Source organism: Xyrauchen texanus, chromosome 37, assembly GCF_025860055.1.
Source record: "Xyrauchen texanus isolate HMW12.3.18 chromosome 37, RBS_HiC_50CHRs, whole genome shotgun sequence".
Lineage (NCBI taxonomy): Eukaryota > Metazoa > Chordata > Actinopteri > Cypriniformes > Catostomidae > Xyrauchen > Xyrauchen texanus.
In genome coordinates, this window is record NC_068312.1 from 17,518,910 (window position 1) to 17,541,900 (window position 22,991).

The 22,991-nt window shown below is 37.5% G+C and overlaps 1 protein-coding gene across 6 annotated transcripts in view; it reads left to right on the forward strand.

The window, feature by feature from the left end:
* Nucleotides 1-20,104, forward strand: part of LOC127631169 (pre-B-cell leukemia transcription factor 3) — a 107,442-nt gene extending 87,338 nt beyond the window's left edge. Inside the window, exons 5-11 of one of the 6 annotated variants that reach the window (XM_052109186.1) lie at nt 4,112-4,247; nt 5,725-5,754; nt 9,207-9,372; nt 9,977-10,054; nt 11,118-11,230; nt 12,219-12,308; nt 18,361-20,104. In XM_052109186.1, the coding sequence (XP_051965146.1) occupies nt 4,112-4,247; nt 5,725-5,754; nt 9,207-9,372; nt 9,977-10,054; nt 11,118-11,230; nt 12,219-12,308; nt 18,361-18,453 (706 nt within the window). In that variant the 3' untranslated portion in view covers nt 18,454-20,104. The remainder of the gene's footprint in view (nt 1-4,111; nt 4,248-5,724; nt 5,755-9,206; nt 9,373-9,976; nt 10,055-11,117; nt 11,231-12,218; nt 12,309-18,360) is intronic. The other 5 variants (XM_052109189.1, XM_052109188.1, XM_052109191.1 and 2 more) reach the window with 5 other exon arrangements.
* Nucleotides 20,105-22,991: the final 2,887 nt, after the last annotated feature.

Consider the following 22,991-nt stretch of genomic DNA (forward strand, 5'->3'; position numbering starts at 1 on the left):
AATATTAACCAAAAGTAGTTTGTTAGGTTTCAAATGATAAAACAATAGATATATTTTAAATAAAGACAAGAGTATTTGGACACTTTCTGGTTGTCAAATGTTTGCGGAACATTTCCATAGTTAATGTGATAAACGATACCTGTGGTTACTCTGTAGGACACCATTGTGAACTTGAAGGCAACTGACATCATACGTCCACTAAAAATTACCTTGAGTTGATTTAATGGAATTACAAAACTGAGTCTTAAAGTGAAGTTTCTAGCAGCATTTGTTTGCAGATGCCACTTGTACAGTGTACAGATCTTTACATTTTTAAGTGTGATTGGAATGTCCAAATACTTTTTGTGACCACTCTATACTAAGATGTGAGTATTGCGACTTTAAAGTAGGAATTGATCATTTAAAGTAAATTTTGAGCTCTTTTGACCATTAACCCCCACAATCAGAGTTGTGTTCAGTAACAGCCACTGATGCTAAGGCACCTGTTTGCTCCGGCATGCTATCAGCAGTGCACAATAAAGCTCGCTATACACTGTAGATTTTTTATCATACTGTATGATACGAATGCATTGATATCGCCATGGCAAGCTGTGCGACATCATTTCAGACTGTATGATACACATCGTAGCCGACTGTGGTCCCAATATTCCCGATCAGTGAACATGATTTGGTGTTGCAGAATAAAAGCGAAATGGTGAGATTTGCACGCACTGGAGGAGCATTTATTTCCTGAAAGTTTGGCCATCAGCATTTCCTTTGTTCCAATACCACTCCATCATGAGCATAGACTAACATATAAAAAGAAAAATGGATTTTGTCAAATAGGCCTATAATAGGACAGCCTGATCACAAATACAAAAAATTACAGATGTTGAGCATGAACGTGAGTGCGGGAGGTAGCCTACAGTAATAAATAACTACCACAAGCAAGGATTCATTGTGGAAATAAAAAGACTTGTGGCCCCATAAATGTCAAAATTATCTGTACACATAGGAGAAAACAAAAAAGGTGGGTATGATTAATAAACTATAGGCCATGCAAAATATATCGCACTTTCATATTCCCTATGGATAATGCACAAACATGACATAAATTTCTATAATTGTATCCAATTGCATCTGCTGATTTGGATTCAGTTGTGCCATAAATACCAACATAAATTGTTCAATTGTATTTTTAATTTTTCTTAACTAATCTTAACTAAAGAAGTTTACAGAAATTTAAAGTAAATCGATTAAAGGTAACATAGTAATTAAAATAAAGTTGTAAAGAAAATGCACGATAAATGTAAATAAAAAACCATGTTAAGAAATTGCAATAATTGATTTATTATCATTTTGTAAGCACTATAATTATTTAATTCAAGGACTAATGCTTTCATATTGCTGAAGTGTTACACTTTTCTCCAAGTATTTTCTGCTTATTTATTTATTAAACTTTTTATATAAAATGAAAAGAAGAAAAAACATTGAAAGAGCTTGAGTAGTGATAACTGGGTACAAATGTTGTGCAAACGCTGAGAAGGTTTCTTTCCAAGTGAATTGGGGTGCGAGAGATGAGCGGATTTCTCATCTGGCTGTCCTAATAGCAGTCACACTATATGGCTGCGATGCTATATTTCTGACACTGCCAGAACTTCATAGGAGGCTAAATATCACCGCAAAGGCTATTAATCGGTGAACATGTCACACTGAACATTGTAAGATTGCTGATTTTTCCCTACGATGACAGAAATCCTTTAGGATTCCCAAAATTTGTCTCAGAAGGCAGAATCGTGGCCAAAAACGTACAGTGTGCATCAGGCTTAACACATGTCACATTATTCAGCCATTAGCAGTTAAGATGTGCTGTTGCCAAGACCAAAAGCTTTAGAGCCTTTAGGCAATCCACTGAATGCATTCATACTAAGCACCTGAAAGCAGTTAAGGGTTTTATAGAGTGGAAATTAAGTCATTTGTGTTTGGTGGGTAGGAGGTCATCGGCAGGTGGTCGAGATTACTGTAATCACAAACAGTTGGTAGAGGAGATCTGGAGAGGAAGAGAGGGGAGAAATGATGCAGTGAGCTCAAGAAAGAGCAAGTCGAAGAGTAAGTGCTGTTGAAGTCTCGAGGAGAACGCTCAAGTGAGGCGGAAGCACAATCGTTTGGTCGACCACTCGTGTGAAAAGCATTAAACAAGGCGAGAGAAAGAAGCTAGCGCTTAACAGTGGTGGGCCTGAGGGGGTGGAGAGGGAGGGGAACTACAGGGGTGCAGAGTGGGCCATAGTGAGTAGCGGTAAGTGCAGCTCCATCAGTCACTACCCCAGTACTTGAGGAACAGTGCTCAGCTGGCCATGGCCTGATTTCCCTAATGTCCCAAGATACAGCTCTGACTGGGAATGCTTGAGCACCTCTAAATGCCCCCATCAGCGCAAAAGAAACAGAGAGAGGGAAAATGAAAGGAGAGCTTGACTGCTCACTATTCTAAACAATGAACATTTCACGCTTTGCTTAGAGCTCAACCAATAATGTAACAACAACCATTTGTGTGACCACATGTGTTCTAAAAAGGGCCTTCTGAAGTAAAAATGACATATTTCCAGCAGCCTCATTATAACTGTGTGTTCTGACCAGATGTGTTGCGATACAGCGAATGTGATCAAATTATTTCCACGTAAATCTCAGTTTTTGACCGGTTATGGCCAGCTCGTTCCTGACAGCAACATAAAGGGGAGTCACACATGAAAGGTTATTTCATTGATACTAATTTATGAACTTAAAGATTGTATACAAGAGATAAAGAATGTCTAGGTGGTTAAATTAAAGGAACAACAAAAAATCCAATGAAGCTGTAAATGATGGGGATCATGAAAGAACAAGTAAAGCTAAGGTCTCCTCTGGAGAGATGCAACCAACCCAGAGGGAGAGAGAAACAAAAAACAAAAGAACCAAATTACTTTTATACCCTGCACACACAAATTAACTAATTAAACTATTACTTCCCCCAGCCAACCACAAAATGCCCCATACTGCCACCATGGGAGAGAGAGGAAAAGGACAGTGTCGTAACATCTCCCTCCCTAAAAAAGGTTCCTCAAGGAACCAAAAAGGAAAAACTAAAAAGGAATAACAAACAAACAGAACAACAAAATACAGGGCATATTATAGCATAATCTCCCTTCCAGCCCCACTCCTGTTCTGAAAATCCTGGGCCCTATAATATGCAAAATAAAAGTGAGAGTCAGAGGAAGAGAAAACAGAAACCATATCAGCCATCTACTGCAAACTAGAAGTTTCTCAAAAGTGGGGAGCTGAAAATCCCGGAGCAAAGACCTCTTCTGAATAGGCTGGTTACTAAAAGACAGACGTTAAATCCAGTCCGATTCCTACTTCCAGCCAACAGTGCCTGGACCACATGAACCAGCATCAATCGGAAGCTGAGAATGGGTTTGAGAATTCAAGAATGTAGTTTCCTGACTATGTTCAAAATTATATACTTTCTCTAAAAAGGGCAGAACCATTTGAATATTTTTATGAATATCAAATACAATAAGCTAAAATAGGTGACTGAGAAGGTGATGCAAGACGAGGCACATCAGAATGCGCAACTTCAGTTGATTTGGCTGCCAACACAAACCCTAGTTTTCATAACTGAACTCCCTTTCTTCCCTTTCTCTTTCCAACTCTAACTCCAATTTTCATACGGATAACTGTTGTTCTAATTTCTTCACAGCAAATTCTCTCTCCAACGCAAGCGCAAGCATAATGCTCAGCACGAAGTTTAGCCGCTTTCAAATGTAACTGCTTCTCTTGCAAATACATTTATCTAAGCTTCATTTCACTTTCAGTTTCATGAATAGGAGACATTAAAGACTCTTGAGTGGAAGACTCAACTGTTAACTCTAAAACTCCTCTCTCGGCCAACGAACGCCTTGAAGCTCTGATAAGAGTTTCCTTAAGTTTCCTATCCTGACTGGAAACTTCAGTATTAAAACACACTTATTATTTTTTTTTTTTTCAAAGAATGCCTTTGGTCTGAACAGCCCCTTAGATTGACCATCATCCTTTTTACACCACAATATCATTCACGTTTTACTAATTGCCTTTGTCTTCTCTTTCCCACTCACTCCAGACGGAAACGGCGGAACTTTAGCAAGCAAGCCACAGAGATCCTGAATGAGTACTTTTACTCACATCTTAGTAACCCTTATCCCAGTGAAGAGGCCAAAGAGGAGCTGGCTAAGAAGTGCAGCATAACAGTATCCCAGGTGAGACCACACCATCCATACACGTATCACATGCCTCACTGTCTGGTTAGCCTGGAAAGAATGACTCACAACAGGCCAAAGCCTGTGTGACTCATGCCCAGGGTTTAATTAGGTTAATCCAATGGCATATTACCATAAGATAGGTAAATAGTGGCTAACTGACTAGGCTAGCCCTGCTCAAAAATCCAGCATAAGTTGTTAGCTGTTTCTTGATGGTCCAAGCTGGTTGGTTAGGTGGTCCAAGCTGTTTTTTAGGTGTCCAGGCTGGTCATTAGCTGGTCAACCAGCTCCCATTTATAAAAACAGCTTTGTCACCCTGAGCTTGTATGACAAACTGTTAGCTGGTTTGTTGCTGGTTCAAGATGGTCTACCACCATATTTCCCAATCCTGGTCCTGGAGTAAACCCAAAACAGCACATTTTTGATGTCTTCCATGTTTGACATACCTAAAATAGGGAGCCTCAACTAATGAGCTGATGAGTTGAATCTAACTTGTTAGATAAAGGAGACATGCAAAATGTGCAGTGTTGGGGGTACTCCAGGACCAGGATTGGTAAACACTGGTCTACCAGTTTGGACCAGCTAATGACCAACTTGAACCAGTTAAAAACCAGCTACCATCTTCCAAAACACAGCTGGATTTTCCAGCAGGGAGGTCAGGTAAGGCAAACAAAGATGTTCAAACTTGATCACAGGAAGACAATAAGTATAGGGCTGATCCCAGATTAGTGTACTCAAGCACACTCACTCTCATTGTCCTCTTCTTTCCTCCCATCACTGTCTAACATGCATACCTGTTTACTCTAACACATCAGGCTGATACTTCCACTGAGCTGAGTCTCAATCAGGGCCTGGAGTCACAGTGTGTACCCTGTTGTGGATGGATGCCACAGTTTGTGGTGATCTGTGTCAGTCATTGTGTTTTAGAGTAAATGTGTGTGCGTATGTGAGAGTATGCATGTCAGAGAGAGAGAGAGAGGAGAAAGAAGAGATACTAGCTTTATTTTAGTTGCACATTGTAGGGGCTAAATTCATCCTAGTGTGATTCATTATTGCTAAGTATTGAAAGGGCTAATTTAACAAAAAATGACATTTCTGTCATCCTTTATTCACCTATAGGTTTTTTCCCCAAAATCATATGGCTTTTGTGAGTAATTGATGACAGAATTTTCATTTTTGGGTGAACCATGCATTTAAGATCATCACAGTGTTTTCCCACTCAATAACTACATTCAGAATCCACCTGAAGGCAAGAGTACCCACCCACACCCATCTCCCCACAGACAAAACTCTTTTCCTTTTTCAAACTGTCACAGAGGTGGTCAAGGAAAATGTGTAATTGTTAACCTATTGGTCTTAGAAGAGCGTATTTGAATACTCTGTGATGTAATAAATGTTTTTTTTTCTCTGTGGGGAGGGGCTTATGGAGGGTTGTTCAGAGTCAGATCCTGTAAAAGCCATTTTTTTTTGCCTTCAGGGGGTGGGAACCACCATCACAGTGGCACAGGTATGTCATGATTTCTCCTGCTCCACTTTTGTTGTGACATTTTTGTTTTATTTTTATTTATTTTTATCGTTGCTTTTCCTTTTCTGTCACACCCCTTTCTGTATATTCACTGACACCTTAAAACATGTCTGAGCACTCTGTTCCCTCAAAGTCTACATTTCCTACACTTTAGTAAATACAATTCTACGCACTGAAGCAAGTGTTGAATGGGAATTACATATCAGTAATACATTTTTATTTCTGGATATCAGATATTATGTATGTTCTAAGACTTTTAGTATATTTAACCCTTCCCTCTTCCCCTGAAAATTTCACTCACCCGATTGTCAAACTGCTAAAAGTATGTGTCCCATTTGGTTGTGTTATGTCTTGTCATGATACATTTTGACATGTCTGTGATAGATATTTACTCCACATTTTTGTTCTGCATATGTTCAGGAACACTTTATTTCATTTTCTTGGTAATTGTATTCATGAAATTAACATTTATGTTGGAGTACTTTATTGGAGGGCTTTCAGGGCACTGGTTGCAGCAAGTCAACCAATCTGAGCAGTGTTTTTAGAGAGTATAGCCTAAATATTGTAGGTCTTACTTGTGACCAATTTAAAATGCATTAAGAAATATGTGACCAAACTTTACACAAATCTCAGAAAAGTGATGCAGCTAATCTTAATGCAGCAATACAAATAAATAAATAATAATAATAATTAATTAATTTAATTTAATTAATTTGATTTGTTAAAAAAGTTGAGTTTTCTGCATTTTACATTACAAATAATATAGGTATATATTTCTGTGAATTTAAAAAGCTTAAATTCAGGATTAGAATTCCTAAAATTAGATTAGATTTCCTAAAATAAAATAAAAAAAATATAATTTTCTTGTTATTAATATTAATTCCAGTTTAAATATTAATATAAACTATTTTTTTAAGATTATCATTTTAAATTACTATTTATACATTTCTCACTAAGGAAGTAAGTTTTTCCCAGTGTTATTTTATCAAATTCTAGAATAAGGAGAGCCCAGAGGTTGCCTGCTATGTTCTTTTATCTATGTTTGAGACATGCCACTGATTGGAAGTGATTTGCAGTGTTAATGGTAATAAAAATGTTTTGCCTTTATCAGGGGCCTCTTCACTCAGTGCACATAATCAACCTCATTATCTGGGCGCAATCTCTGTACATCTGTGATGCTCAGCCTCCCAAATTAGTGCAGTGTCATACAGGGTCACATGATGCTTTTTTGGAACATTTCCATAACTGCTATAATTTTAGACATTGAGTCTAGAGAGGATATTGTGCTGCCTGCAAATTAGTGGGCACAAAGTGTGGCGCCCATCACCCAATAAAGTGCGGCTCTTCTGCTTCGATTTTCCTGCGGTTAAAACGAGCGACACTTATCAATTTTTCAGCTCATTATACATGTAGCAGTGCTCTGCCTCAGGTTAATAATGTGTTAACTATTAATGTTCAATGCTTCATTATTGATAATATCAGCAACCCTGGCCACTGCAACCACCCATGACAGGCAGTGAAAATGTGTGTGTGTGATGAAGCCAGAGGTCTGTGCCTCCATTTAAGCTCCACTCTCAGCAAGAGAAGCAGTATAAATCAGGTGGTATTGAGACCTGGGTAGGATCATCCATCCCCTTTTAGTGACACTAGCGTCGTATTGACCCAAGCTTGGGGAGGGAGTAGTCGTGAATTATTTACTACACCCACACAGGCTTTCCTCTCCATTGCTTCAGAGCAAACAAACTAGGTATTGGGTTCTCGATATAGAGGAATGCATATCTCTGCCTCTCTCCCCTGGTCAGGTATAACGTAATTATCCAGTTTGTAGACAGCTCTAGCATGCTGCTCTGATTGGTCAATCCCTGGTCTAACAATATATTAAAGGGAATTGGCAGTTTACATAACCCTCACAGTGTTGATATTTGAGCCAAACTAGGTAGAGTTCTGTAAAGAGTGTATGGCTAAATGCTTTCTACATATCCTGTGCAGCCATGCGACTTTATGTAAAGTGCTTTCCTTGAAAGGTGTGGTTGTTCTAATTGTCTTTAGAATAAATTATTCTTGATGATATTTTGTTGTATAATGCAAAGATATTGCTAAACATTTTTAAGTGTGGTTGAAGTGTCCACATACTTTTTGGAACCGCTGTATAGCTTTTCATTTGATTCTAAATGCAAATAGATACAGCACAAATGTCTATACTCATTTAAATGAGTTAAACACTGAAAACCAGGTTTTGTTTTGTTAAACAAAATATGAGGTGTGATTTGTTAAATGAAGTATGAATATTTTAGGGTTAGAAACAACTAAGTTAAAGGTCTTGAATCTTTGGAAGAAGACTAGCCTAGGGACTGTGTGCACCTCTTTTCCATGGCCTTAATGCTGCTTTATAAGCAGGTTAACTAAAAAGGATGATGGCTAGTGCTTTCATTGCTTCCAATTAAACCTTGCTTGTTAGTTTAACCTCTAGGTAAACCCATCAAACAATTGATGTTAAGGCTAAAGCCTGCCAACGGTGGTGGCTTCAGCCGAATAGTCATTAATTTTAATTGCCTAGATATTAAAGATTTAGAAGCACAGAACCATGGTGGGGGTAGAAATGATCTGATGTCATGTAAATTCAGCGGCTGTGGCGTAGCGTGGCTCGAGCTGCTGGAGATATTAAAATGCAAGCAGAGAGGTGGAAATGAAATAAAACATCATTAAGGGGCTGAGGCTCTCTGGTCCTTCAGTCCAGCATGAGCCGGAATACGGCAGCAGAAATCGGCACGGCGACAGGCCACCGTAATTTATAGGGCTATTAAGAAATAACCCTTAATCTCTTTATTATTTCACAATTATGCAGTGCTAGCATTTGCACATCTACCACCCCCATGTGACCTAGATCTTATTGTTTTCTGGCTGTTGTTTTTAGCCAATTGTAATTATTAATGTATTGGATTGCTTTTAGGTATGCTATCAGAGTTGTGGTTATTATTGTGTCCCTTATTTGTCTTTAGGCAAGAGCACAAAATGAGTGGTGGATAAGAACAATAATGGCACAAATAAAACCCACTCTTTAGCAAGATCTTGATTATATTTTTGAGGAAATTTGCCACCATCAAGTTTGGTTTTAGTTACCTGATCCCCAAAGCACAACACTGATCTCAAAGTTACCACAAGATAAACAGCCCCCTGTGTGTTGGTTTTTGTCTAGAGACAAACAGAGAGCATCTCACGCCTCCATATGCAATAACGCACAAGCTCTGTCTGATAATCGCTTAATTAGTCTGCATGCCCAGCGGATATTACTGCGGGAGGTTGGGGACCATGGACTTGATGGACCCAAACATGACATCTTGAAACAATCACTCTGCTCAGTGCACAGTGCCTCGTCTGCATTGACGCCCCCTCCTCTTTTTTCCCTCTTTCCCTTTCTTTCCTTCTCCCCTTAGGTATCCAACTGGTTTGGCAACAAGAGGATCCGCTACAAAAAAAACATTGGCAAGTTCCAAGAAGAGGCCAACCTGTATGCCGCTAAGACAGCCGTGACTGCCGCGCATGCAGTGGCTACCGCCGTCCAGAACAGTCAGACCAACTCGCCCACCACACCCAACTCTGGTAAGCTTACACTGATCCTGGATGAGCCTCCAAAAACCAACCAGCCATCGCCTATCCAAGCTTGGTCCCTTCTGAACCTCTAGTCCCTTTTGCACACTGGTTGGCTTCTGTGACAGTGGGAGGTCCCAGCCAGGTGGATGAGCCTTACTATCCTGCCTGTGAGACTATACATGCTGAACAAGACAAGAAAAGTCAAGCATGAATCTGTGCAAGCGGGTTACCCATGCTGAATATGTTTGGAGTATTTGTGGGTGGGTGTTGGGGTAAAAGCAATAATCATCACACACTTTTCTCCTTTCCTTTCCATAAATATGTGACAGTGTTACCCCAGCTGTGAATTGATGGAAATCTCTTGCTTGGAACATGATACGCTTTATATATATATATATATATATATATATATATATATATATATATATATATATATATATATATATGGACTACTTATTCATATTTTATTAGCAGCATGATGCAGTGTGTAGCTTAAAAGGATGCTCTTCAAATATATTAGGCAGACGATGTGACTGTGATATTGGACATGGCTTAGACCCTGAGCAGATGTGGGTAAGCAATATTTAAGGGGTCCCCTTTTTCTTGCACCCAGGATTCCAGATGAAAGATGAAGAATTTCAGCTGGACTCTGCAGAGAACAAAAACACTCTATTAACCAACATGTTTACTGGTACTGGCCTTTTCCATAAGCTTCTTATTGTCCTTATTGTCATTGGCATTTTATACCCCTTTTGAACTATAGTGTACTAGACTAGGAGTTAGTGTGAACCCCTGTGGAAACTTAGTATGCAAACTCCATACATCATCTCTGTACTTTTTTGTGATTTTGTTTTGCCCTTCATTTAGACTTTTGAGTTACCTTTTGGTGAAAATCCACCATGTTCTCTTAGGGGCCGTTCATACCGAATGCATTTTGCATCATTTTTTTTCAAAGTAAACATGCACTTATCCCTTTTCTCCCAATTTGGAATGCTTAGGAGCACTTACCTCAATCCAGGTGGCGGAGGACAAGCCTCAGCTGACTCTGCTTCTGAGACCGTCAATACGCGCATCTTATCATGTGGCTTGCTGTGCATGACACCGTGGAGACTCACAGCATGTGGAGGCTCATGCTACTCTCCCCGTTCCACGCACAAATTACCACGCTCCACATTGAGAGCGAGAACCACTTAATCATGACCACGAGGAGGTTACCGCATGTGACTCTACCCTCCCTAGCAACCAAGCCAATTTGGTTGCTTAGGAAACCTGGCTGGAGTCACTCTGCACACCCTGGATTCAAACTCACAACTCCAGAGGTGGTAGTCAGCGTACATTTTTGCAGAGCGAACTAACCCCCCCTAGATGGACGTTTTAACCATTACATCTTATATACAGTTTTTTTCAGCATCTCGCACAGGAGGTCCTGTGCTAATTGAAAGCACATACAATTTTAAAAGTCTATTCATTGTTTTCCATTAACATTTTTAATGCAAGAACGTGTTCAGTCTTAACAGCCCCATAGAGATGTTGTGCAACACTCCCGTCATCTCCATTCCTATCCTTCTCTTTCTTTTCTCCCCTATTCTTTTACTCTTCTTCTGTTGCTTGCTTTCTGAGCATTGCTTCCTACTATGGTGTGTGGTGCGTGTATGTCATTCGTACACATTGCGTGTATGTGTGAGTCTGTGTGATAGCCTCTCTGTCTGTCTCATCCTCTCTCGTTATTCAGCTCCTTACATCTTTCCTTCTAGGTTCGTCAGGTTCTTTTAACCTCCCAAACTCAGGGGACATGTTCATGAGCATGCAGAATCTGAATGGGGATTCTTACCAAGGGGCACAAGTCGGAGCCAATGTGCAGTCACAGGTAGGCGCTACGCACAGGAACTGGGCTGTGAACCAGAGCAGACCTGTCAGCTAGCCTACCATCCACATTATAAACTCAATCCCTCCTCCCAACATACAGAGAGTGATGTAGATTTGATCACCTCCTTAACAATTAGTCTCATTATAGTCATGGAAGATTAATGATGAGTGTTGTCTGGCTATGGATGGATCCTTCACAGTTCCAGACTGGATCACAACAAAATTACCATATCAAAACCTATAAGGGGCCCATCTAAATAGATGCGCATTATTTGCAGCAGTATACTAGTATATTGATCTGTGAGCAGACCTAGTTTTGTAGTTGATGTTGTGAATGCATTTGGCTCTGACTTGAGCTCTTGGGTTGGTAAAGGGTAAATGGTACTGTTATTTCCTCCAAACCTCTATATCCTTTTGTGTCACCTGTTCATCATTATGATGCCATTCTTCAAAGTTTGCATAAGCTCATGTCATCTTCATGTTTAAAGACATCATTTGAAGGAGCAAGAAAAAGATAAATTAATGTTAATCCATTGTGAGATGAACATTTCTCTGTCTGTTCATGACTATTGTTCTGTTAATGTGCATTATCACATACCACGTTCTCCTCCGACTGTTGTCATGTGTGAGCATTAGTTTGTGTTTTGTTGTAAAGTGTAAATCAAATCCATTACATCCCTTCTTTCTGTGTTATTATGTTTAGAACAATTCTACCCAGGACATATTCATTGCCATAAAGCAATAGAGAGGGGAAGCACATATGTTGTCTTAAATGTTGCATTAAACCACATATGTACAGTATCCCTAACTTTATTCAGCTGCATATTCCATCCAGTATGATTCATTTAGTAAACCGCAAAGCCATACAATTTTGATTTAAACATCATTGCTTTTGTCCGTTGTCACCATATATCAGTGTTTTGAATTTTGCATGTGTCCCTGAAACCCAGAATGTTGACAAACTTGACTTCCTGTTGTGTCCTCTGCAGGTGGATACCCTGCGCCATGTTATCAGTCAGACAGCAGGATACAATGATGCTCTGGGGGGCAATTCCATGTATAGTCCACATGGCTTGAATGTAAGTAAAGTCTCATTCTATGAAGTACAGTAGTATTGAATGAAGCAAAAATAAAATATATACCCTAATCAAAGCATTAAAGACATAACATTTGTTAATATTACAAGCCATTTGCATAAAAATAGCTCCTTGTAATGGTTGTATATATATTCAAATTAGATATATTTAAGCAATATCACACAAGCAAGAGTGCAATATGGCCCTACATCAGCACTGCTGTGACTGCCATAGGTAATCACAGCAGTGCTGATTTAGGGCCATATAGCATGACTGTGAGTCTGATATTATTTATATACAACAGTTCAATGAGCAAGTACATTTTTAAAAATAAAGAAAAACTGAGTACGGTCATAAAAAACGCATTTGTGCATGGAACTACTTTCTTACGATCAGAATCCGATCCGAATCTGCCATTGCTGGTTCAAAAGCAAATGATGCATCCAAGCCTCTGTTAGTAAGTCAAAAATGTCACTTCAGAAATTGTGTCATTGCTTGTGCTGTTTCGAACAGGTTATTGTATAAACCAGGATGGATGTGTGTGTGTGTGAGAGAGAGAGAGAGAGAGAGAGAGAGAGAGAGAGAGAGAGAGAGAGAGACTGTTGCCACTCCCAAGCAGAGATGCTGTCAGCTTTCTGAAGATCAGCTTTCTCAGTGGAAAAATAGTTTCCAAGCAGGGGTATTTATACCTATTTCGCATTAGCTGGTGCACAAGAGTCGATCACTATTGAAACAAGAATGTCCTCCGCCATTTTAAATTGCACCTATTGTGCAATTAATCAGTCTGTTGTGTCAGCTGTGATTTGCCGTAATGCTGAAGTTGTTCGTTTAAAGCTGTTTAAAGCTATTTCCTAGATTTAGTAGTGTAGTAATTGTTGTAAGCGATCACGAAGAGCTGTTGTATGTAAACGGATGACACGGATTCACTTCAGCTCACCTAACTGGCTCATATTACACACAAAAATGATCTTTTGCCACCTCCTGCTGACAAAAAAAAGTCTAGTTAGTTCCAGTCCTTGAATCTGTTGGACGAGAGACGTTCCATGAGCACTGATGGTCTGACAGCATCAGCACTCTGACGTTTCACTGTGTGTGTATCACTCCGCTTGTGTTCGTCATCCTAAACTAAAGTATAAGAGCAGTGCATATGTGTTAAGAGCTACTATATGTGTCTCTTTTTACATATATATTTTTTTTACATTACATATGTTAAGCCAGCAGATGGTGGCAAAAGATCCTTTTTATGTGTAATATGAGCCAGTTGAAGAGATGAAGTGAATCTGTCAGTCATTGTTTACATACAAAAATGCTCTGTGATCGTTCGTATTACTGCTACATTACTAAAGCTAGGAAATAGCTTTAAAAGTCTTTAAACAAACAACTTCAGCATTACGGCTCATCACAGCTGAGAGACACAACAGACTGATTGAATACAGAACTCAATGTGCTTACCTCTTACTGGTGTTTCCACATTGGATACATACTGTTTAAAACAGCAGAGGACATTGCGGTTTCTATTGGGAATGACTCTTGCGCTACCATGAAATAAACTGAGAAAGCTGACCTTCAGAAAGCTGACAGCATCTCTGCTTGGGAGTGGCAACAGTTGATCACACGCTGCGTCTCTCTCTCTCTCTCTCTGTCTCTCTCTCTCTCTCTCTCTCTCTCTCTCTCTCTCACACACACACACACATACACACACACACACACACATTCATCCATCCTTTTTTATCCAATAACTTCTTAGAAACAGTACAAGCCATGATACTATTTCTGAAATGACATTTTTTAATTACTAACGAAGTTGGTAATTAAAAAAGTCCAGTTGATTTAGACAAAAAAAAAAATACAACAATAATATTAATAGTAATAAAAATATATTTAGTAAAATGCTGTTTAAAATATTTTTAGATGGAGTTTACCATATTAAACTGCAAGAAATGTAATCTTTCAAAAAGTATTTCAAATCAACTACCCATTTCCAATAGATTGTCAGATATTCCCGATACAGAATAGCTTATTCATTGTCCCAAATAGTCCCTTTACATTATCAAAAAGGAAAAATGAGCTTTCCAAAAGCAAAACAAATCACTTTCTATTGAGAAACAGATGCATTCAGATGGAGGAATAATTTGCAGTGCTGTAATTAATAGAGCAGAGCTGTCATATGTGTACATTCTGATGACTGTTAGAGCTCCATTTGCATGAATTAACTCCAGCAAAGCACGCAACGATAAATGTCAGATGTCAAAACGTATGCCTGATTTTTCACAGCAGTGGGACCCAAACGTGGCAGTGTATCTGTAGCTAATGCTGAGATGGCCTTGTGTGTGTATGTGTATGTGTTTGGAAGTCTCCGTGGCCTGTAGCTGTGCAGATGAAGTGTCAGCTTCTTGCAGGCTCAAACGCCACATTTGCACACTCTCTCACTCTGGTCCACTGCTCAAGTCAGAACTCACTCTATCATTACAACAAGTGTGTGTGTGTGTGTGTGTGTGTGTGTGTGTGTGTGTGTGTCAGCAGGGGAGGGGTTAGAGCGTTGTGTGTGTGTGTGTCAGGCTGAATGCAAGTGATCCATGTCATCAGAGTACAGCAGACTTCCTCATAACGGTCTTGTTTCAGCATTGTTCCAGGCACTGTGGCAGGAGGAGGCCAGCATGATCTATTTATTGACCTGTTCCAGGAAGACAAAATCAGCAAAATCCTAATTCTGCCACTGAGCAGTCCCCAAGCACCAGGGTTTAAATTAAATGTATTTATTAATGGTCAATATTTTCCCCTGGAAATTGTTTTTTGGGCCTTTTGTTACTTTTAGAAGGGCATTTTCAACATATCAAAAACAATGAATAATTTTAATTCAAATACTTCAATACTTTAACTGAATTACTTACAATTAACTGAATTATATTATATTATACTGAATATTTATAGATATATATATCAAACTGAATTATTATAAAGTCTCAATCAAACAATTATGAGTAGTACAGGATAAATAAATAAACAATAAACACGATAGAATACATTTTCAATAACTGGCTGGTCCCTACACTAGATACAGCTACTATTTACATTTATGCATTTGGCAGACGCTTTTATCCAAAGCGACTTACAGTGCACTTATTACAGGGACAATCCCCCCCGGAGCAACCTGGAGTTAAGTGCCTTGCTCAAGGGCCCAACAGTGGCATCTTGGTGGTGCTGGGGCTTGAACCCCGACCTTCTGGTCAGTAACCCTGAGCCTCAACCACTGAGCCACCACTGCCCCATCTGTACTACTGTCTACTATCCATCACCAGTCTAGCTTTTTATGTAATCACTGTTTTTGGGTAGTTGAATGTGCTTTCACATTTTATTATTATTTGGTTCCTTTATCTAACACACTTCATGTTTGCTCCAAAATTAACAATACTGTCCTGAGAAAATTTATACAGTGAATGCAAATATCAGATAGCCACAGGTCACTATGATTTCTGTAAATGCACAAAACCCATAACAAGATAGGCCGAGATTTAAATATTGTAAATATATGAAATGTCAAAAAAAGAAAAAAGGACAATTTACTATGTTGATTATTATTATTTATGTATTTTTCCCTTTTGGTAAATTGTTAGACTTTCAGTTCAATTTCGCCCTTCGCCCTGGTTAATAATTTCTGACACACACACGCGCGCACGCACACACACACACACACACGCGCCCGCACTCGCACACACACAGAGATAGAGAGAGAAACACATACTATACACATTCATACATGGTTTTTACAAAAACACAGATGGATTTTTTTTATATCTGAGCACATCATAAGCAAATTAGCATATGATAACCTGTTGTGGGGATAAGGAGAGTGAGGGACAGACATGAGCAGGAAATGTATCCAGTGTTCAGGAGGGAACATATCCAGCAAATGCTAGTCCCCGCCAAAACCCAGGCGATTTAGTCAGAAGCATTCAGACAAACAGGGTGGAGGAAAGGCCTGCACCGTCACTTCCACTCAGCATCCTTGAGCTCTCCCCTCCTTGCACCGGCCTCCCTCCTCTTGAATGACATCAAAATATGGAGCGACAAGCTGTCGGCCCACCGCTGAAATCTGATTAGACATTGATTTCCGCAATTGTTCCCACTGGCCACAACGTTTATGCGAATTTGTTTTCGAAGAGTGAGGGAGGCAGAGAACGAGAGAGGGAGAAGCCAATGCTGGTTTAATGTTGCAAGATGGCCATCAGCGTGTCAGATAGTAGATCAGAGGAGACACACTCTTATTCATTTCTCAATGCATTAGTATGCATATGTATCCATGCTGCGCATGTACACGCAATGAATAGGACGCATACTTTACTGCAAGCACACAAATAAAAACACCCACACATTTTTTGCACATGCTTTGTAAATTTATCATCATCAAAAACAGTAAATATATATACAGTATATATACACACACACTACCAGTCAAAACGTTTCAAACACTTGACTGAAATGTTTCTCATGATCTTAAAATCGTTTGATCTGAAGGCGTATGCTTAAATGTTTGAATTCGTTTTGTAGACAAAAATATACATTTTGTGCCACCATATTCATTTATTTCATTATAAAACATTTTTATTTTTTTTAAATTAATGACTTGGACCAAATAATACAGAAAAGCAGCCAATAAGTGCCCAACATAGATGGGAACTCCTTCAATACTGTTTAAAAAGCATCCCATTGTGATTCCTCAAGAAGTTGGTTGAGAAAATGTCAAGAGTTCATGTCTGCAAATTTTGAAAAACATTGAAGATGCTAAAATATAAAAAAGTTTTGATTTATTTTGGATTTTGTTTAGTCTCAACACAATTCCAATAGTTCCATTTATGTTATTTCATAGTTTCATAGTGAGTGTTTCAAAACTTTTGACCAGTAGTGTGTATATATATATATATATATATATATATATATATATATATATATAAGCGTTTGGATATTTAAAAAACAATGCCAATGACAAATTATCTGAAAATGTGTTACTTCACCTAGATTCACCCTACACTATAGCACGAGGGCCCTTTTTTATGTGTGGGATCATGTGCCCTTGATCAACTTTTTCCTTGGACATTGATCCTTGCACGACTTCAAGGACTTTAACACTAAAACTTTTAGTTCATACAAAATGATTTTGTTTAACCATTGACCCACAACACTTACTTAGTTTAATAATTTTAACCACTAATAGTTCTAAAAATAATTAACTAATTATGACATTATATTCATTCATTTTCTGTTTTACCATAATTTCATGTACAGCTGCTTTGAAACAACACTGTTGTGAATAGCACTATACAAATATATTTGACTTGACATGACTTGACTTCCATTTGTTAACATTAACTACTTTGCTCACATGAATTAACAATGAACAATATTTTACAGCATTTATTAATCTTGTTTAATGTTCATGTCAACAGATGTACACTACAACATTTTAAAAATAAGCTAATTTAAAAAATACAAAATGTATTTGTACAGTTAACATTAGGTAATGCATTATGAACTAACATGAACTAACAATTAACAATTGTATTTTCATGAACTAATTTGAACCAAGATTAATAAAAGCTGAAAACATAAATGGTTCATTGTTAGTTTATGATACTTTAAGCATTAACTAATGTTAACAGATGTAACCTTATTTTATAGTGTTACTATCAGCTTAATCACATTTGTTGTTTGTTTTTGTTTTGCTGTGTATCTGTACTTTTATATGTATTATTTTGTAATTATTATTTCTGTTACTTTCTGTGTTTTCTATATATACGTATTATTTTATTCTTGAATTTATTTATAAAAATTTGAAAGCATTTTTCAGTCATCCCTGCATTATTGCATTTTCTGTTAAAACCATAAAATAGAAAAACAATTATTAAAATTATTCAAGCAACTTCACAAAAAGTATATATAAAAGGTAAAACACTTTTGTTCATCATATTTAAAAAATGTAAAACTCAATTGCCACCGCAATCCATATTCTTTTTGAATGTGAAATTAACTACATTTCTTTGTTTGTTTTTGGTTTTAGGGTAACGGGGGATGGCAGGATGTTACGACTCCTTCCTCTGTGATCTCCCCTACCGAAGGCCCTGGTAGTGTGCACTCTGATACCTCGAACTGATCTCGTCTTTGACACGGCCCCTTCCCAAGCTGTGGATTACCAATCACGGAATTATAATACCACAGACTGACCAATCAGAGACACAGAATAAACTCTCACAGCTAATCCAGGAACATCTTCATGGAATTCTCAAGCATTCAAATCCACGGTACTTCTACAATTCCACAATGTGTTTTGGAAAGCCGGACATTTCTTAGCCGTCACATCAGTCCACTGCAATTTTTACTTACAATCTCTCCTCTGATTATATTAAACCAATATTTGTTGTTTATTATATCATTTGAAGTGTACATGCTCAAAATGCAAGAGTTATTAAGTGTTTTTCACTTTAGGTTTTCATATCTAAGATCTTTTGAGTTTGCTCATAACTCCTCTCCATTGTTTTAAGCAATTTTTAAGCTTTAGTACAAGAATGCAAGAACCGATACCTACAAAAATATATCCAGATTATGCTAACCCATGCATTTAACAGGGCTAAATGCTACAGAAGGCAGCTTGGGGAATTATTTTTCAATATGATTAATATTTTTCCTTTTCTTTTTGAGCATTTAATGTAACACCTTGTGGTAGCATTGATTTTAAACAAGACCATCTACAAAAGGCAATCCACTCCATTTCTTTGGGGTTGATTTTCTAATGCCTGACAATTAATGTATTTTTTAAGTAGAGGAAAAGTAATCAGTATACAGTCCATTACAACTAAAGGATGAATGGTAGAAGACACATAAAAGGACTTCTTGAAAATATGGGTCAGTTTTACCTTGTTGGACACAATTTTGGCAATTTTCAGTTCAAAAATGTTCTTGTATATGATAGCTTCAGAGTGTTTATACATCTCACCAGTCAATACTCAGCTTTATTACCTCATTGAAACTCATAGAAAACCAATAGATTAAAAAAAATGTCTTTAGATTATAGAGCTCTCACTGACTACCTCTCAACAAAATCACAACCACCATTTTTGTCTTTTACTTTGTCATTTTTTTTTTTTTTTGTAACAAATTATTTTAATTTTATCATCTTGTAAGAAACTCTCGTTCTCTGTCTCTATCTAACTCATTATGTAATCTAATGTATATTTTAACCTTATAAGAAAACTAAGTTGCTTTGTTGCAACTTTTAAAATAAAAAAAGTAAATAAACCATAATATTAATAATATGAATAACATGGAGATTATGGAGAATACAGTGGCTGTTGAGGGGGATTTTGTGGTGGATCTCGGGCAAAGGGACAAGGAGGGGGAACACGGTCATAAAATTAACACCAAACAGTAAAACTGTTGTAAATACTGAAGAACATTTTGAATGTTGCTCATCTTGTTACTAATTCATGCAAAAAAGGAATAACAAATTAATGAATTAAAAAAAAAAAAGAAAACCTGTAATGCATAGAGGTTTCAGTATTCAGAATTGTACATTTCAAACCCTGTGTGACAGGGTTCCAACTTTCTTTCTCTTTTTTGTATTGTATGTGATTCTGAAACTGATAAAAAAGAAAAAAAAATCATACAAATTTATTTGTGGAAGTGGTTCTAATGTATTAAAGATGTTTTGTGCTTCTTTCTAACCAGACTACACCCTGGACTGAAAAGTCTTCCTTGTGGTAGTTATGTGTAATTTCAAACATGAATAAACTGTTTTCCTTTCATGATTGGAGGTTTTGATAGTGTTTTCTTTTGTTTAAGGTACTAGCTAATAAATATATGCTATTAACTGATTCTAATAAATACTGATGTATAAATTACATTTATTTACATACTTTATTAAATAAATTAGCAACAACATACGATTAACTATTCTACATTGTATTATTATAATAACTACAGTATATACGCATGTGTATCCACAAACATATCAAAACTAAATTTGCATGTTTACCTCTTCATGCTAATTTCAACAAAGTGAGAGATCTATTCTAGCCCTATGTGCATGTATCAAATCAAGCACACACGCAGAACTAAACACAACACCCCGTTTTGCTAACGCGTAAGTGCTTATGTCACATTACTTAGACAATCATAGGCCAATATCTTAAATGCATTAGTGCATGTCTATGCAAGCCACACATGCGCATGACACAGCCTCTAAGAAAAATTGACAGTTCCCTCATAGAAGGCGTGGTTTCCCCCGCAGGCTCGTTCTGTGTCAAGAGAAAGAGAGGGCTTTTAGCATTGCGAGGACTGCTGGGGCTAACTGAATTATTTGGTTTGATAGGGATCCATGGAACAGCTTTTGATAAGCTATTCCATGTGGCACAGTGACATGTGACAAGATTGCATTAATAGTACTAATTGTTGCCTGAGCCCTTTGACAAATGCAACAAAATTAATAGCGTCCTTTAATTGGCCTGTTTGTGGAACTGTACTCTAGCACAAATCCAGAATTATTCCAAATAAACAAGATAAATCACAGGACAATAAATCCAGATTAAGTTTACTGTGGGAGGCTACATGGCATTGTAGAGAACAGAATGAAGGCATGTTGTATTAAAATCATACACAATTAAAATACAATATGTGCTATGAACTTAAATGTCCATGTAAACAATATAGCACAATTAGTCAAAAATATAACAATGAGACTTTTGGATGGAGACGAGGCATAGTGCTTGGTGTGTATGTTCTATTGAGTCGTGGTGCTCACGTGGGGGGCAAAGGTTTGAATCTGGTTCGCAACATTTCTAGGCTCCCTGGTGCTGTCCCTGTAAACAAATTAAGAACAATGATTGTTTGAGTTGGTTTAAAAGTAAATTGACAAAAAAAAAAAAAAAGCCATTTCATTTGATTGTTTAAACCTTAACTTATAGATTTGATAAAATCTATAACGCACAAAACCAGTAAAAAGTTTCAAATTTAAAAACAGTATCAAATACAGTATCCACAAAACTAAACTAATTTATTTTTAAACAAAGAGGGAAAAAAACATGCACAAGCTATACAAAAAATATATTTTACAAAGATATGTACAGTATATATATATATATATATATATATATATATATATATATATATATATATATATGTGTGTGTTTGTGTGTGTGCATCCCATTTTATTTATATAGGCATTTAATTATAATATACTATCAAATGTAGCTAGCCTGTTCACTTGTCAGCCTGTATTGGACCAGAAGAAGGCAACAAAAGTGTAATACCAAAGTGCAATACTTATTCAAGTATTTCTTACCAATAAGACAGAAAGAGACAAGAGTATAAGGTTTGCTTATTGACCACTTTTAACATAATATAGTGCTTCCTCAGACTTACTTATGTATGCGCCAGGAGTTTTACAGCACTTTTTGTTCTGACTAATGATCTGATTGTCTTTGCAAGCAGAGAAAGATCTAATGGTTCAAAGGAGGTGGAATGCATTGGCATCACAGTCTCGTCTGACTGTGCCTCCTCTGACTGTCAGCTTTTCTTGTCTGAGTGTTTTCCTGTGTTAGTTTTGTCTCTTTCTCCCTCTTGTGTTTTGCAGGTGCCACGTGGAGAACGCCAGCTCCATTACGGGACAGCTTGTTCTCCCCAATTAATAATCATTGGTGACACCTGCTCCCTATCAACCCTTCTCTTCTTAAGCTCCCCTCATGTTGAGTCTTGTGTTGAACTGTTTGTTGTTCTTGCTGTTAAATGTTTGTCTCCAGTCAGTTGGTTCCTGTTATTAACTTTGGTCAGTTTCTGGTTTATTTTAGTTTTTCAATTTATCATTCTGTTTTCCCTCTTATGGGTGTTTTGGTTTGTACTTTTTGTTATTGTAAATAAATCCCTTATACTTTCCTCCCTGCATTTGAGTTCTGCCTTGCTCTCTTAGCAGTGACAATTGGATGGGTCTAGTGCCTGGAAGACAGGGGGCAATTATAACTAATCATTAAGTCTCATTAATGCTGCAGTACTTTTTTTTTATAATTTTACCACAAAACGTCTTTTGTTCTATTGCATATCTACTGTACATTTCTCAATAGTTTGACATTGAAGTAAGACCATCTTCAAGTATTAACCGAATTTAAGAAGTAATGTTTTAATTTGTCTTTTTTTCTCTTGCATGGTAGTCTAAGAGGTATGGCGGTAAACAGTTTGACCTTCAGACCTTATAACAGGTAAACCTATTTAGCATTGCCTCAGTCAACTGCTCCCGGTGGTTAGTACCCCCTGTAATTAGAAGGGCAGCGCAAATCATATACAGACCTTGAATAATGAAAGCCAATTTCAACTATTCCCCCTCTGATCATACAAGAATGTTTTAACTGCCAGTGAGAGGCTTCAATAACCTCATTTGTTGCAATGATGTTTTTGTATGTAATGTTGGTACTGAGAGGGCTTAGGCTGATATGTGAGGATATTTGTTTACATTTAACCATTTAGGAGACACATTTATCCAAATGAGGCACATACCAAGTAATGTGTCATACAAAATACAACCATATCTGCATCCCACTGGCAAGTGGCTGGAGTATTATAGAAGCTAGTGCAGAAGAAAGAGAACGAATATGTTTTTTATTTTTTTGTAGTAAGTGTTAAATACTAAATGAAATGTGGATTGAT